General features: G+C 38.6%; 1 protein-coding gene across 1 annotated transcript in view; it reads right to left on the reverse strand.

The window, feature by feature from the left end:
* Window positions 1-2,451: 2,451 nt before the first annotated feature.
* The window catches only part of LOC128369113 (choline transporter-like protein 5-A), a 28,372-nt gene continuing 16,657 nt past the window's right edge, over window positions 2,452-14,166 (reverse strand). The window contains exons 5-21 of the mRNA XM_053330079.1: window positions 14,034-14,162; window positions 13,684-13,744; window positions 13,045-13,168; window positions 12,563-12,646; window positions 10,661-10,773; window positions 9,350-9,481; window positions 7,654-7,753; window positions 7,473-7,565; window positions 7,243-7,335; window positions 6,118-6,372; window positions 5,882-5,976; window positions 5,172-5,275; window positions 4,982-5,055; window positions 4,005-4,075; window positions 3,769-3,857; window positions 3,476-3,560; window positions 2,452-2,549 (exon numbers count right to left, since the gene is read on the reverse strand). Coding sequence (XP_053186054.1) covers window positions 2,452-2,549; window positions 3,476-3,560; window positions 3,769-3,857; window positions 4,005-4,075; window positions 4,982-5,055; window positions 5,172-5,275; window positions 5,882-5,976; window positions 6,118-6,372; window positions 7,243-7,335; window positions 7,473-7,565; window positions 7,654-7,753; window positions 9,350-9,481; window positions 10,661-10,773; window positions 12,563-12,646; window positions 13,045-13,168; window positions 13,684-13,744; window positions 14,034-14,162 — 1,800 coding nt within the window. The remainder of the gene's footprint in view (window positions 2,550-3,475; window positions 3,561-3,768; window positions 3,858-4,004; window positions 4,076-4,981; window positions 5,056-5,171; window positions 5,276-5,881; window positions 5,977-6,117; window positions 6,373-7,242; window positions 7,336-7,472; window positions 7,566-7,653; window positions 7,754-9,349; window positions 9,482-10,660; window positions 10,774-12,562; window positions 12,647-13,044; window positions 13,169-13,683; window positions 13,745-14,033; window positions 14,163-14,166) is intronic.

The raw sequence follows: 14,166 nt of genomic DNA on the forward strand, positions 1-14,166 counted from the left end.
ACTGTCTCTTAATAGATTGGATATATAATGATTTTAACAACTGTTCATGCCATGACATTCTGTACAGACATTCATGTTCCTCAGAGGATGAAGCTTCATGACTGCTAACTTGTATCCGGAAAAAACAGGAGGAGACTGTTAAGTCTGTATGAGCTCCACATGAAAAGAAATACCACATAGTGTGAATGGATTTTATTTATTTAGTATAAAACTCATACAACAGGCCTGAACCACTCATGTCTAGTTTCTGTGTAAGGGAGTGAGCTCTTACATGAGGAACATTATTCACATGATCACAAGAGCAATGAACTTACTGTTACCATGTGTTAACCATAAATCATTCAGGCCATGATAGCATTTCATAGTATTTAAACATGAAGTGTGTCAACTTTTACAATAACCCATAAAAAAGTTCTTTTAGTACAGTAATAAATATTAAATATTAAAGCCTCTTAGTTTTTTTCTATTCGTGCTTTTCCTCAGACGTCTACAAATGGTCCTCCTGAGAGAGCTGGTCATGTGATAAGGACGGGCCAATGAGCCGTTGTTCATCTCCTTGTCGAGGACTGTGTAAGGGGACACACACACACACACACACACACACATACATTTCTATGCATTATTTGTGATTTCTCTGAAGCAGACTTAAACCTTGACCTTAAATATAATACAATTTAATATGATGTTCTGAATTTCTTCTGCCACTTCATGGTTATTGGTTGCAAACATGAGCCTCTAACAGAAACATAAATACATGTGTGTTCAGTATGAGTGGCTGTGGAAATGTACTGCTGTGTCCTGGATTTCTAGCTCTCTGATGAATTTATTAGAATAGATCAAAACACACATTACATAAAACGTATATTCAAAAGTTCTGAAGAGGTTTTCCAAAGTGAATACAAAAATGGTCTTCTCATTTATTCATTTGAAGGTTTAAATATTATCAATTCCTTCCAAGCACCCTTCATGTCAGATCAACTAAAATTCAGTTCCTCCTTGATTTGAGTAAGACACTGTGTAGGTGCAGAGGCCTCCAAGCAGTAAAAAAACAAACAAACACTGAAAAAACAAGACTAGTTGAAAACCTGCTATATACTGTATCTGTACTGTGTATGATCAGTGTTCAAAGTGTTCCAGTGATAGTCAATGCTAGTGATTACAGTGGGAATAAATGGATACTACATGTTCATCACAGTAAGTATGTTCATCCAGTAACATCACATGACATGGTTAAGCAAGAACAATACTTTCTACTCATTATCATTGTTTTAATTCAGTTAACTCCTGCTGCTCTTCATCTGTTTCACTCTGCAGATGTCTCTCTCTCTCTCTCTCTCTCTCTCTCTCTCTTTCTCTCTCTCACACATTCACTATCTATTTAATGTCAGTGATGTTTAACTCTACATTCTCCTTTTTTTCTGCCTCTTTCCTGGTCCATGATCATGGAGGCCATGGTGGGAATTGTAAATAAAAGTTTTGATAGCATTTTGGTAAAAAGAAGGTTTATCTCCTCCCGGTTATCGCAGTTACAGAAAAATCAAGCGCACCTGCACTGCCAGACTGGTGTTTAAAATTTGTTGTTCATCTTTACCATGTGGAAACATCAGCGAAATAAAAAGTCTGCATCCTGGTTTTAGTTCAGTTCTAACATCCAAACACACTGCAGAGCATCTCTGCTGCTGGCTGCTGATTGGCTGTCAGAGAGAGAGACGCTGGTACATGTCTCTTTAAACAGGAGATTAGACGACTTTGTTGCATTTAACACCAGAGCTGAGAGTGTCAGAGCTCAGAGCAGCAAACACAGTCCCTCACTTCCATCATCCTGCACCCATTCATTTTGAAAGTGTGGAAACTCCAACACTGGGCTGGCCGACCAATAGTGTAACTTCATCACAGATAACCATGGTTACAGAGCTGGTCCATGACCGGTCCAGCCAGCTTCTCACAGCATCACAGCTCCTCCTGTTGTTTTACTATAGTGCTATTGAGAGTCTGAATGTGGAGTGAGAGTCAGTAAATAGCAGACTAACAGCTTTAGTGATAATAGTAGAAAAAAAGACTATAGAGAAAAAAAAGCAGGCAAAGTTGAAAGCATGCTATTGTATATCACAGAAGATCTCATTGTTAACCCTGTATGGCACACATGTACAGTCATGTTTTCATGGCTGACTAAGAAAGTTCACAGTGTCAAGTTAAAAGAGTTCTATGTCAGTGTAGATCCAGCCTGTAGAGGTAAAAGCTAGTAGTAAAAAGTTTTGTCGCCATAATGAAACAGCAGGAACAGCAAAGAGAAAAGTATTTTTTGGCTCAGCAGATTGAGAGTTCAGGAGAATGTAAACTTCTTGTGTCTTCTTTCTTTCTGTCCTGTCTCTTTGAGCTTGGCCAGGCGATGTCCGTCCAGGTCTGTTTGTTCCTCACTGAACAATACAGACTGACCAATCAGAAGCAGTTTCACCGTGACTGGCTGGACTTTCCCAGAATTCTGTGCAGCTCTGGGGACATGAGGAAAGGTTTTTCTAAGCTGCCATCATTCCTCTCCAAGTCGTCGCCTGATTTACAGCAGAGCATGAAAAAAAGAGGAAAGTATGGATGGATGATGAGTGATTAATGGGTAAAAAAGAAAAGAGCAGAGGTAGCAGGGGGAGGTGAATGAAGACAAAAGAAGAGGTTAGTAAGAGTACTGTTAAATAGCAACATGCAGCAGATTTCAACTTTGTGTCACTAGGCATGGGGGGACATCTCCCTTCACTTTTCAAAATCCTATTTTTGATTTCAGCTTCTCCTCTTACTGACCTGCCACCAACATTCAGATAAATTCTAAGTTCAAAGTCAACTTTATTGTCAATCCTGCTACTTGGACAGGACAGGTAGAGGATTGAAATGATGTTTCTGTCAGACCCACAGTGAGGTAGACAACAAAAAGATAAATAAGGTTAGAAGTTGTGGTAATTCCATGTTTCCAACTTGTAAACAGTCTTCACATCAACGACTAAGTTATAAGTATGACTTTTTCTGAACGCTCTGACAAGTTGACTTGTTGCTTAATAAGGTGAAAATACCTGAGAACCAAACACACATGGATGCCTCACATCAGCCAAAGACTGATGTTAAACAGGAGAAACTGAGTGCCACCATATAAATAAGATGGACAACAATTTGGACAGTAGAACATAAAAACACTATACACATGTCAAGTCGTACAAAAAAAGGGAGAGCATGGCATACATCATACATCAACATGTGGCTATTCAAATTCATGAATGTCAGCGACCTTCTTCATAGTCAAGGATGTCAACATCACTACCACAGTCCTCTCTGTACAACAACATCATAGTTACTGTTACATTATAGTATACAGCGACTCAGTGAGTCGTATGGATCTGTTTTGTCAGGACGGTTTGGACAGATTTGGACAGTGTGTATAATTTGGTCCTTAGCTGAATGTAATGTTTTGTGATGACAGTGTTGTACTTACAGAAGCAGAGGAAAAGTGTGTCCACACACATGGCATAGACACTGAAGAAACCGTGAGCAATCAGGTAGGCACCGATTACCACCGTCTGATGTGAAAAACACAGAGATTAGAAGAACCGCAGTGCTGCTTTGAAACCATCTCTGATTACAGATTACACAGAGCTGGTGTCAAATCAAAAGATCGTTTAGAACCCTTATTGGTTTTATCATGCCTCAAAAACTGTTTAGAAATTGTGTTTTTTTTTTTTATGTCTCATTCCAAAACCAATGTGTGTGTGTGATTGTGACTCTGACCAGTAGAGGGATCCAGTAGTAGTTGAGATTGGGCACTTCCTCCTGAATAACAGGGATTTCCCTTGTGAAGAAGAGGAATGCGACCACACCTGAAACGTGTGCGCGCGCACACACGCACACACACACACACACACACACACACACACACACACAGTTCTGAACATCTGATCACGAATGAAACATCACAGCAGATTGTATGTGTGCAGGGTGTAAGACTCTTGAGTCTGGTGACTTACCAACTCCTCCTGCTATGAGCACTTTTCCCAGAAACAACAGAAAGTCAGTCACTCTGTCCAGAACTGCAACCCTGCAGAGGACAGACAGAAATGACACCCCTTTAGAAGACATAGAGAGAAACCCAACCACAGTCAGGATGTAGATGGATGTAGAACAGATGAAAACTCACTACATAAAAGCTGTGTATTGTACACTGAGTTCTTCTTCACTTAAACAGCTGTGAAGCAGTGACTCCTGCTGATTATGTAATTGTGTGAGCCCCTCCGAATTTCCCCTTGACTGCCTCTTAATTGCAACATTTTCCATGTCTGGTTTATTATTTGTTCCAAATGTTATTTAACCCTTTTGAGACCTTTTGTTTGGCATGGATTCTTCATTTCTCCTAGATATTTGGGATTAGCAGGACCTGACAAACACAAAAACTAAGCATTGTCTTTGAACGGGTAGACAGGTAGTAGTTTGTTTGGGGGGAAAAAGTTGTCCTCATATGGGGACAATGGGTTTATTTTACTGTATAACAATTAATTCACCAGTGTATAAAACTATATATTTATTACACCTTCCCTTTGCATGAACAATAATAAAGTCCCAACATCCTCAAATGAGTACTTACTGATTAGCAGTACTACAATTAGTCACATTTGTATAGCGTATCAAACTGCAAACACTATTAAGCATAAATAAACAAGTTTCAATCATAACATTTGGTCAGGTTTTGTCCCTGGTCCACTTTTGTCTGGGGATCAGCTGTTGATTGACTTCGCCAAGATGCCTGCCATCTCATTTTACAAAAAATAAATGTATTGTGCTTTTGCTGCCACTAGGTGGCACAAAAAAGCATGTATGAACAAGAACAACAAGTCAGAGTTAAGCAGAATGAAGTAAAAGGTCCAGCAAACCCAACATACAATGTCCCCATATGAGGACGCAGAGTTACAGGAAGTTAAAACCAAGAAAGAACTGAACTGGTCTGTACCTGACAACATTCCTCATCAGCAGGAAGAAGGCTTCTCTGGCTGAAGTACAGAAGTTCTTACCATAGATCGCCACCTGGTGGAGAAGAGACAAACATGACTAGCTATAAGGACATACTGTGCCTGTATTGTCAACTGTGGTCCCTACTAAATACTAAATGTGTATGTGCATGACTACTTTCATCAACTCACCATGATAAAAGCATTTCTGTTCATGTATCGTATGAATTTCTCCAAACACCAGAAACAGCATTTCAGACAACACATGATGAACCTGGACAGGCTGTTGTCCAGACCTGCACAAACACACACAGGATACACTTGGTTTAAAGTTAGGGCAAGGTTACTTTAGCTCTCAGGACATTTATATTTCAAACTAAAAGTCTAAATTTGTGTCCTCTGTTGGAAATGATAGTTTTTGACAGAGTGAAGGATTCATCCTAACAAGAGTTTGTGTGTGACAGTTGACCTGCTGGATTTGTAGAGAAAAACACAATATGAAATAAGTTTAGATCCTGACCAATTCACAAGTTTAAATAATGAATGAATAATTCATTTACAGCACATGCGTCTTAATTTGGAGACTATTTATGGTCTCTTCTGTTGTGTGGCCGCTGGTGTATTTTTCATAATCAAGAGAGGGGATGTTTTTATCTGTGTATCAGTATATTTTTAATGTTTAATGTAACTATAGTCAGTTTATCACAGTGCAGATGAGCTGATGTATTGAGTCTTTGTGACAGATTTGATGAGGTATCAATGCTCTTGAAGTTTTTGGATCCGTTTTTTTTATACAGTAGTGTGTACGCATGTGTGTGTGTGTGTGTGTGCGTGTGTGTGTGTGTGTGTGTGTGTGTGTGTGTGTGTGTGCATGTGTGTGTGTGTGTGTGTGTGTGTAAAACCTCTTAGTTTCTGCTCCAGGTATTCCAGTACGATTCGGACAAGTTGGACAACAGAGAGAATGAGAGCCCCAAATGCCAAAGACCCTGTATGATACCTGGAGACAACACAGTAAAGGTTACTGTTACTGGTTTATGTGTGAGGAGAAAAAAACCTGACTATTTTCAGATGAAAGATTTTAAAAATGAACATAATTGCATGGGTTTGCACGGCATCGGTTTTGTGATGGCGTTCTGACCTGATTGCCCTGCTGAAAGAAGAGAAGAGCGGACATGGAGGGATATCCTGAGGCTTCCTCCTGGCCCAGTAGTAGCTAGAAAAGGCTCCAGCCAGAGTGCACTGCTCCAGGGCCAGGCTGAAGTTGACCAGCCAGAGAAAGATGAGCAGGTTGGACAGCTGCAGGAGGAAGAGGTAACGGTGATAGGACGTCTCGCCACCGTAGAACGCAAAAAGACACTGAGATCCCAGACATGACGCTTCTTTGGTAGTGTTGCTTCTGTTGAAAGTCTGAGAGTTGTGAGAGGGAAAGAACAGAGCAGAGAGAGAATGTGTGAAAGATGAAAATCATTTATTAATATGGTCCTTATTGTTTATATATACATAGTGTACAGAGTGAGGCTAAGTGTTGTGTGTGTTTGTACAAAATGTTTGATGATGTTTGGCCGGTAATATCACCTGATATATTGGTCTGGCTCTAATTTAAACATTAAGCTTAACAAGAAACAAGTTTTTGTGGAAAGAACCAGAGATGAAAGAAAGAGATGACAGAGTACTACTAACAACAACATTCATTCACAGACATCACAATAGTACTCTGAAATATGAATTAGTCTTTAATAATCTTTGTATTTCAACTGATTGTTTTAAATTAAATCAACTAATTGATTGGTTGAAGAAATTCTATGATTATTACTCAACTAATATTTTTTTAATTTGACAACAGTGTCAATGTGTATTTGTCCACAAGTGTTAAAAAAAGTGTAAAGGTGTCAGTATGCTTCACACACAGTGCTTGTCAGATTTTATAACAGCAGCTGAAGCCTCTGCTCAGACAGAGTGCCCAGATGTTTCTGTATGGAGAACTCATTTAATGCTGTTTAGCAGACACAACTGGAGTGGATTAAGTATGTGATCATGAGCAGATTCCTTTGTATATGATATTTTCCCAAAACACATTGTATTTACAAAGAAAATATAAACGACATGAGCTGAAAAACACTATTTTCAGCCATGTTTCTGTTATTACAATGCTGCAAAACTGCTTCAGCTTTTATCAAATATGTACCAATGCAGACTCAAACTAATAATTAAGTTTGACTTGATATTAAAAATGAAGAGAAATGAAGAAATCAAAATGATATACTGCACCTCTGGGTTGCAAGTACTGTTGGCATAGGGACAGCCCACATCTGGAGACATCACTTTGTAGACAGCGTCACCTGAGGATGCTAGGTAACTGGTTTACATGCCGGTTAAAGAAATTAAAAGGTTAAAGATTTTCTATTGTCTGGATACTGCAGAGCCTCACAAACACATATTTTACTGAGCAATGAAACTCATATAACATGTAAATCTGACTCCTCTGAAGGATACACAGCAGTGACAGTCCAGTAAGAGATACAAACAGTCAGCAAGAGGAATGTGATGACTGGATAGAAAAGAGTGGACATGATGTGACTGATGGCTCTGCAACAAGAGAGAAACCATAAAGACATCATTTGAATGACTTTTAAACTTCTGTTTCTGAGACTTCTTCTGTCTTTAGAGTTCATACCTGCTGGCCTCCCTGAGCAAGGCGATAGCCACCCGAACTCTCCTCCTCAAGAAGATCAGCATCAACAAGATGGAAGCTTCTGTCACTCCAAGAGACACCACTGAGAATCACAAAGCAACAACAATCTATCTTAATTTGTGCTCCTATATTTTGTTAAAGGCCGTGTAAAGTGAATTCAAACATTAAATAGGTCATAAATGTATTTCTAAAAAAGGTGTAAAAAGCATTTCAACCATTTAGATTTGAATTGTGGAGCTAGGCTTCACAAACTGTGTTTCAAGATTTCTGTGTTCAGGATTTAGTGGGAGGGTCTGAAAATCATAAACCCACCCCTGCTGCTGTAGAGGTATAAATACATTCAGCACACACTACTACTATTATAGTCTACAGTTAGCCAGTTAGCCACCAAGCTATCCGCTGAGCTAGCAGCAGAAAGCTCTCAGACGTAGCGTCCATGTTTCTGGTAGAGGTGGTGACTTTGATTGACAGGTGACACTTGGTAGGGGGCGGGGTTTCAGTGAACTCGGCGGGCATTCCCACAGCGTTTGGTAGCAGAGAAAGAGGCTGATTTTTACACAACTTTGAAGCCTAATTTCATATATTTGGCGATTTTTTTTAATCATTCAAATTTGGCAGGGTGGTTAACAACACACTTTTCTGTGGTATGTCAAACTCAGAACACATATTTATTCTTACTTTACACTGACTTTTTTCCAGTTGCTCTACATTCTATCTCCCAACAGACTCCCGTATTTCCCTCCAGTAAGTGTTTAGAAACTCACCCCATCAATGTACAGAAGTTATTAAAATCTTATCTGATAGACTTCATGCATAGCTGTAGAAGACTGCTTCTTCATCTATAACAATTTCTAACACGTTTGCTGTTGATTTTGAACAGTTTGAATGTTTCAGTCACATCCAAATGGAAAGTGAATGCCAATGTACGCACTGTGGTGTGCACAAGCTGCTCTGTTCAGTGTTCAACAGATGGCTGCATTAATGCTCCAGGAAATGTAGCGATGCACCTTCAAATGCAGGAAGAAGAAGGCAAATAACAAGCAATAGATTGAAGCAAATGAAATGGTTTCAAATGGGGTTTTTTTCTGTAGAAGGAAATATTGAAGGAAATTCAACTACTGTTTGACATATGTCAAAAATACACAATGTGTTTTAGTGAGAAGCACTGCATGTCTGTTTACAAGATACAGTCCACAGGGAACCTTTATATCCCACTCCAACTTCCTGTTTGAACTTTAACTGTTCAGAGGGTTTGAAACAAGACTGCAGTTCTTGAATGTGTAACAGTTTCAGGTGATTCTGCTGTGGTTTGTTCAAATGTGTTGCTTCATTGCCAGACTGATAGAACGTCTGTGCAGCACTATGCACCTGTGAGAGAACACACACAGTCCTCTGAAGTAGTTTTGAAGAAAAAGGGATCATCTTGGTCTTTGAGGATAGGAGTTTTTGCAATTTCAAACTTTCAAACTTGAACAAAACTTTTTAAAGAGTAAATGAACACCTTAATATCTTATCTTTGCTAGGTTTAACTTATCACTACCACACCCAACAGTTTAGGGGTGAAGCAGACCAGAGAAGGTAGCAATCACTGAGACCACTGGCACAAACATATTGAGAAATAAGAATAATATTTGAATTGTAATGATGAATTGATTGCATGTGAAACAAACAGACTTACATAGAATGATCCATGTTTGTCTGAGCTGTAGATAGATCTGCAGATCAGTCTGCAGACCCACTTCTACAATAGCTACATCAGAGCCTGGTTTCTGTTTGAGTTGGGACAATTCCATGGAGCAGTACCACATACCTGCAAACACACACACATGCACATATTCAATGAGTAATTGTTAGAATGATAATAGGAAACTTTTTCACTCAGTCTGACAGAGTTTCTTAGTACATTTAATACTGTTCATATTCTAAACCCTCATAGTATGTTCTGGGTCATTTTGACCCGGTCTTAGAATCTCCTCATAAAGAAATTCTGAACCACAGATGTGTTTAGAAAGCATCAATAATCAATCTGACTGATCAATAAATGTGATTAAACCTTGATTCATGTTTCAGAGAGCAGAGAGAGTGTATTTTTTAGCTTTTACAATATCAAACAGCTCCTATCACACAATATCATGTCCTATTTGACCGAAGACATGAAAATATAACATAGTAATAATGATGGAAATGTATTTAATGTAAAGGTAAAATGAGTAGAACTTTATGGAAGTGTGGGGTTTATTGTAGAACCATTAGAGCCATCAGTCTTCACTGCTACATCATAAAAACTACTATCTTATTCAAACTATGAACTATTCATTTAACATAAAGACGTGAATAGATACGGCTCAAATTTGACCCAGAACAGCCTAAATGGACAAAAATTTGTAGTACCTATACAAAAGTATAACATTTTAGAATATTTTCATTTTTGTGAATTTTAGGCCACTTTAGGAAACGTCATCTTATTTCAGGGTAAAAGACAATTGGGGTTTTTACAGCTGTCACATGTCAAAACGGATCAGATTTGACCTGAACAGTATGTAAAGGGTTAAAATGAAGTTCAAGGGCACTGCACTACAGTACATGGTGGAAGACATCTCTTATTATTTGCAGGAACATGGTGGGGGAGAAACTGGTTTTGTGCAGTGCCATTGATTGTGAGACAAATCACCTGTGAATGTATCGGCATGGCAATAGCCGATACAAGTCATAGGTTACAATATGTCATCAACAAATTCTTGTGATTGGTTTGTTTGTCATCAGATGGACATGACCCTTAACATGTTTGTCCCTGCCATGTTACTACTTGCATTCACACAGCAGTACCAGCATTTTCCCAGAAATGTTACTACATCTTGAGGTGGGAAATTGGTGTTATAGATGTGTCTGAATATTGATCCCTGCTCTCTGTCACACATGGCCCCATGCAGGAAATGTTCCTGAGCATTTCAGAGATAGACTGAATGTGTGAAAGGGGGTTAGTACATACCATACGCCAGCAGCAGTATGACAGAGATGATGGTAAGCCACAGCAGCAGCCCAGCTGTGAATCTCAGCAGCAGGATGAAGACCAGACTAACAGCCAGTGATATCAGCAGACCTCTGTAACACATGCACAGACACAGAGGGAGAGCACAAAACATCATGTTAAAATATAAGGTTCCTCCTTATCGTCTCACATTTGTTCCCATTTTCAAACTTTAAACAACCTCCACACATTTCATCTCACACACTGTTCTCTTAAGACTACATGTTTTCAGGTTTGTTATAGTGTTTCTTTTTTTGGAATTATCCAAAAAGAAGAACAAAAACATCACGCACGTTAAAGACATTATCTTTTTATGTTCACGCAGAAATAGAAATTCCATGTGTTTACATTCTCTCAAGTGTTTTAATGTCAGTGGTGGAGAACACATGGATGAGTGATTGACAGGAAATCATGCTGTTTTTATTTGTAATTTGATGATCAGCCTCACTGTGCACTGCTCTCTCTCCTTCAGTTGTATTAGAGCTGCATTAAAATACTGATGATGTTAACACAACATTTCCTGCTGCTGACACTTCACATTAAAAGTGTTCAACTGGTGAAACCCATGGTGGCTTTAATTGTGAAGCAGTCACAGGAACCACAATGTATTTGTCTTGTTAGTGCTGACCACAATCATTCACCAAAATATATTTTTTAATACAAAACAATGTTTGGTGCTACACACCTCCAGCTCCTCAGAACTACTTTAACTGTGATGTTGTATGGAAATACACTCTCCCCATGTGCAGCATGAAGTCAGTTTGAAGCTGTATGACTGATATCTTTATCAAAGCAGTTTGTTTGGCTGGTACATCAGCTGTTCTTCTGATAAAGTAGCTGCTCAGCAAGTGTCAGCTATAGTATGAAATAGGGCTGGGCAATTAATCGAAAAACAATCGAAAACTGACATTTAGAAACTCTAATGGACTTAATCTTGCTCATGTCAATTAATGGTGATGTTCACTGTTGCCATGACAGCAAAGGTTGCATATCTTTAAGGAATTTTAAAACTTGTCTCCAGTGATCATTTGAACCCAAACCATGATCTTTACATAGTTCTAATCAAGACAACTAGACATTAACCACAGCTTCACACCTTAAAACATCTTTATTTTCACTCCCTAAAGATCCTCATGTGTGAGGGCAGCAGTGGAAAATACTAAACTAAAGAAACTGTGAAAATACATCATTGTTCATCAAAGGTGGAGATAATCATTCATTAATCATAATCAAGGTTAAAAGTTCAATTAATCGTGAATTAGATTTTTGCCGTAATCGCCCAACCCTAGTATGAAACACATCTTTATAACATCAACTTTGGCGAGAAACGTACTAATATCTCTCTATTCTTCATAAGATACCAGATCAAGTAAGACTGTGGCAGCAAAAACCTGAGTGTAGTCAATTGAGTAAGATTCATTTCATTGCTGATGAATTTGGGTTTTTTTGAGGTTATATTGTTTTAAAGTTACATAGTTTCACTCTTGACCTGTAACAGAACTGTGTGATGATGAAACATCAACTTTAATGGAGACAATTGTTGCTGTTTCTAAGGTAGAAAGTAATGAGGAGGGAGGAAACTTCTTGAAAAACTTCATATATAATAATGTGTGTGTGTGTATGTGGCCTGTCATTGGCTGCTTTTGGGGACACATTTCAGACTTAGTAACAGTTAATTGGGGACAGCTTGTCCAGTTGGTGAAAAAGCTGTGTGGTCTGTCATCTGATTTTTGGATCAGTGATTCAAGTTAGATTAGGTTTAGATAGGTGGTGGTGATGGTTAGGGTTAGTCTCCAGGAAATCAATCAGTCTATTTAATGTCCCCAAAAGTGACCATGGTCTGATATATGTGTGTGTACTTACATGAGTATCCATACCCATGACTTGGCATAATCCTCCACTATCTTCATGCCCAGCTCCTTAGTGTCCATGAGTCCTGTTATACCTCTGCACAAATGTAAGACATAAAGTGTTTACATGCAAACAGATGGAACAGGTGGAATTTAACAGAAATCAGAGAAGGAGAGATTAAATGCAGACAGACAACTGGTTCCATCCATGGAATCCATATTTGTTTTTCTTGTATTGTGGAATTTGTTAGTGTAGAAAATATCCACACAAATCTATGCACATTTATCATATCACAAAGATTGTTTTAGTTGGAATCTTGTATATTCTATTTCGCAATGCCCCATGAGACAACAAGAACACCAGCCTTTAAAATCCTAACAATTGAACTGTACTAAAAGCTGTGCACATTATATCAATATGTGTGCACAGACAGTGACAGAAAGAAATGAGAACATAAAGGAAGGAGAAAGAAAAAAAAAAACAAGCATCAGTACTTGGCAGCGTCTTGGAGTTCAGTAACACTGCGAGGCATTTCCAGAGCATCTTTAAACCTGGTCTTGTTAGCCACAGTCAGCGTCCCATTCAGTGTGATGAAGTCTGGTAGACATCTCTGAAAAACTGGCACATGCACACACACACACACACACACACACACACACACACACACACACACACACACACACACACACACACACACACACACACACACACACACACACGCGTGCTCATTGAAAATCAGATTTTCTTTTGACATCAACAGTTTGGAGCCGATCTTGGTCCGATATTAAAGTTACACAACTGTGACGTGAATGCTTGAAGCCTCCAGTGCAGAAACACTGAGAATGGACTTTACAGTAAGGTAGAAGACATCTAGTGTCCAACAAGAAAACTTTTTAAATGAAAATTGTTTTGCATATTTATAGATTGTGGAGGATTTGATGTAATTTTAAGGATTTTAACAAGATAACTGAACTGTTTTGTGGAAAAAAACATATTAGACACCAGTATTTTCTATTTTCTATACACCCTAAATCTTTGACAACATCAAAAGAAAAACATTTTACAGTGAAATAGTAGTGATTTTAGATTCATGTGTGACGGTGCATGAGAGTATGTAGGTAGGTTCCTCTTACATGGTCGACTTGGTACAATCATAGAGGGACAGTCCTCGTCTCGTAGAACTTGAGAGACTGGCTGGAGGAAGATGAGGAGAAACAGGAAGGTAAGAGGTATGAATAATAACATGTTAATATATATGTCTGGATTTGTGAAGACAAAGAGTCCTCAAAATGGAAAATGGAGATTAATTCTTATTTCAAGGATAATTCAACCCAGAGTAGGTGGTCCAGCATTTTTTAACAAGAGCAATTTATTCTGTACTATACGCTGGATCTGACTGGTTTAGTTAAACCCCAAATTATCAAAGTTCTATGCTCTATTATGTTTCTAATAATAGATAGAATTCATGTATCAGTATTGGTACCTTGTCAGGGTTATTAAAGCCAGGCTTACAGAACTGTCTGTAATATTCCCAGTAAGTCTTGCTGAGTTTGTACTGCAGCTGCATCTCAGTGTAGGTGGCGAACTTGTCTGGGCACTTCGACACGCACATCTGG

This window comes from Scomber japonicus, chromosome 12 (assembly GCF_027409825.1).
Source record: "Scomber japonicus isolate fScoJap1 chromosome 12, fScoJap1.pri, whole genome shotgun sequence".
In the NCBI taxonomy this organism is placed as follows: Eukaryota; Metazoa; Chordata; class Actinopteri; order Scombriformes; family Scombridae; genus Scomber; species Scomber japonicus.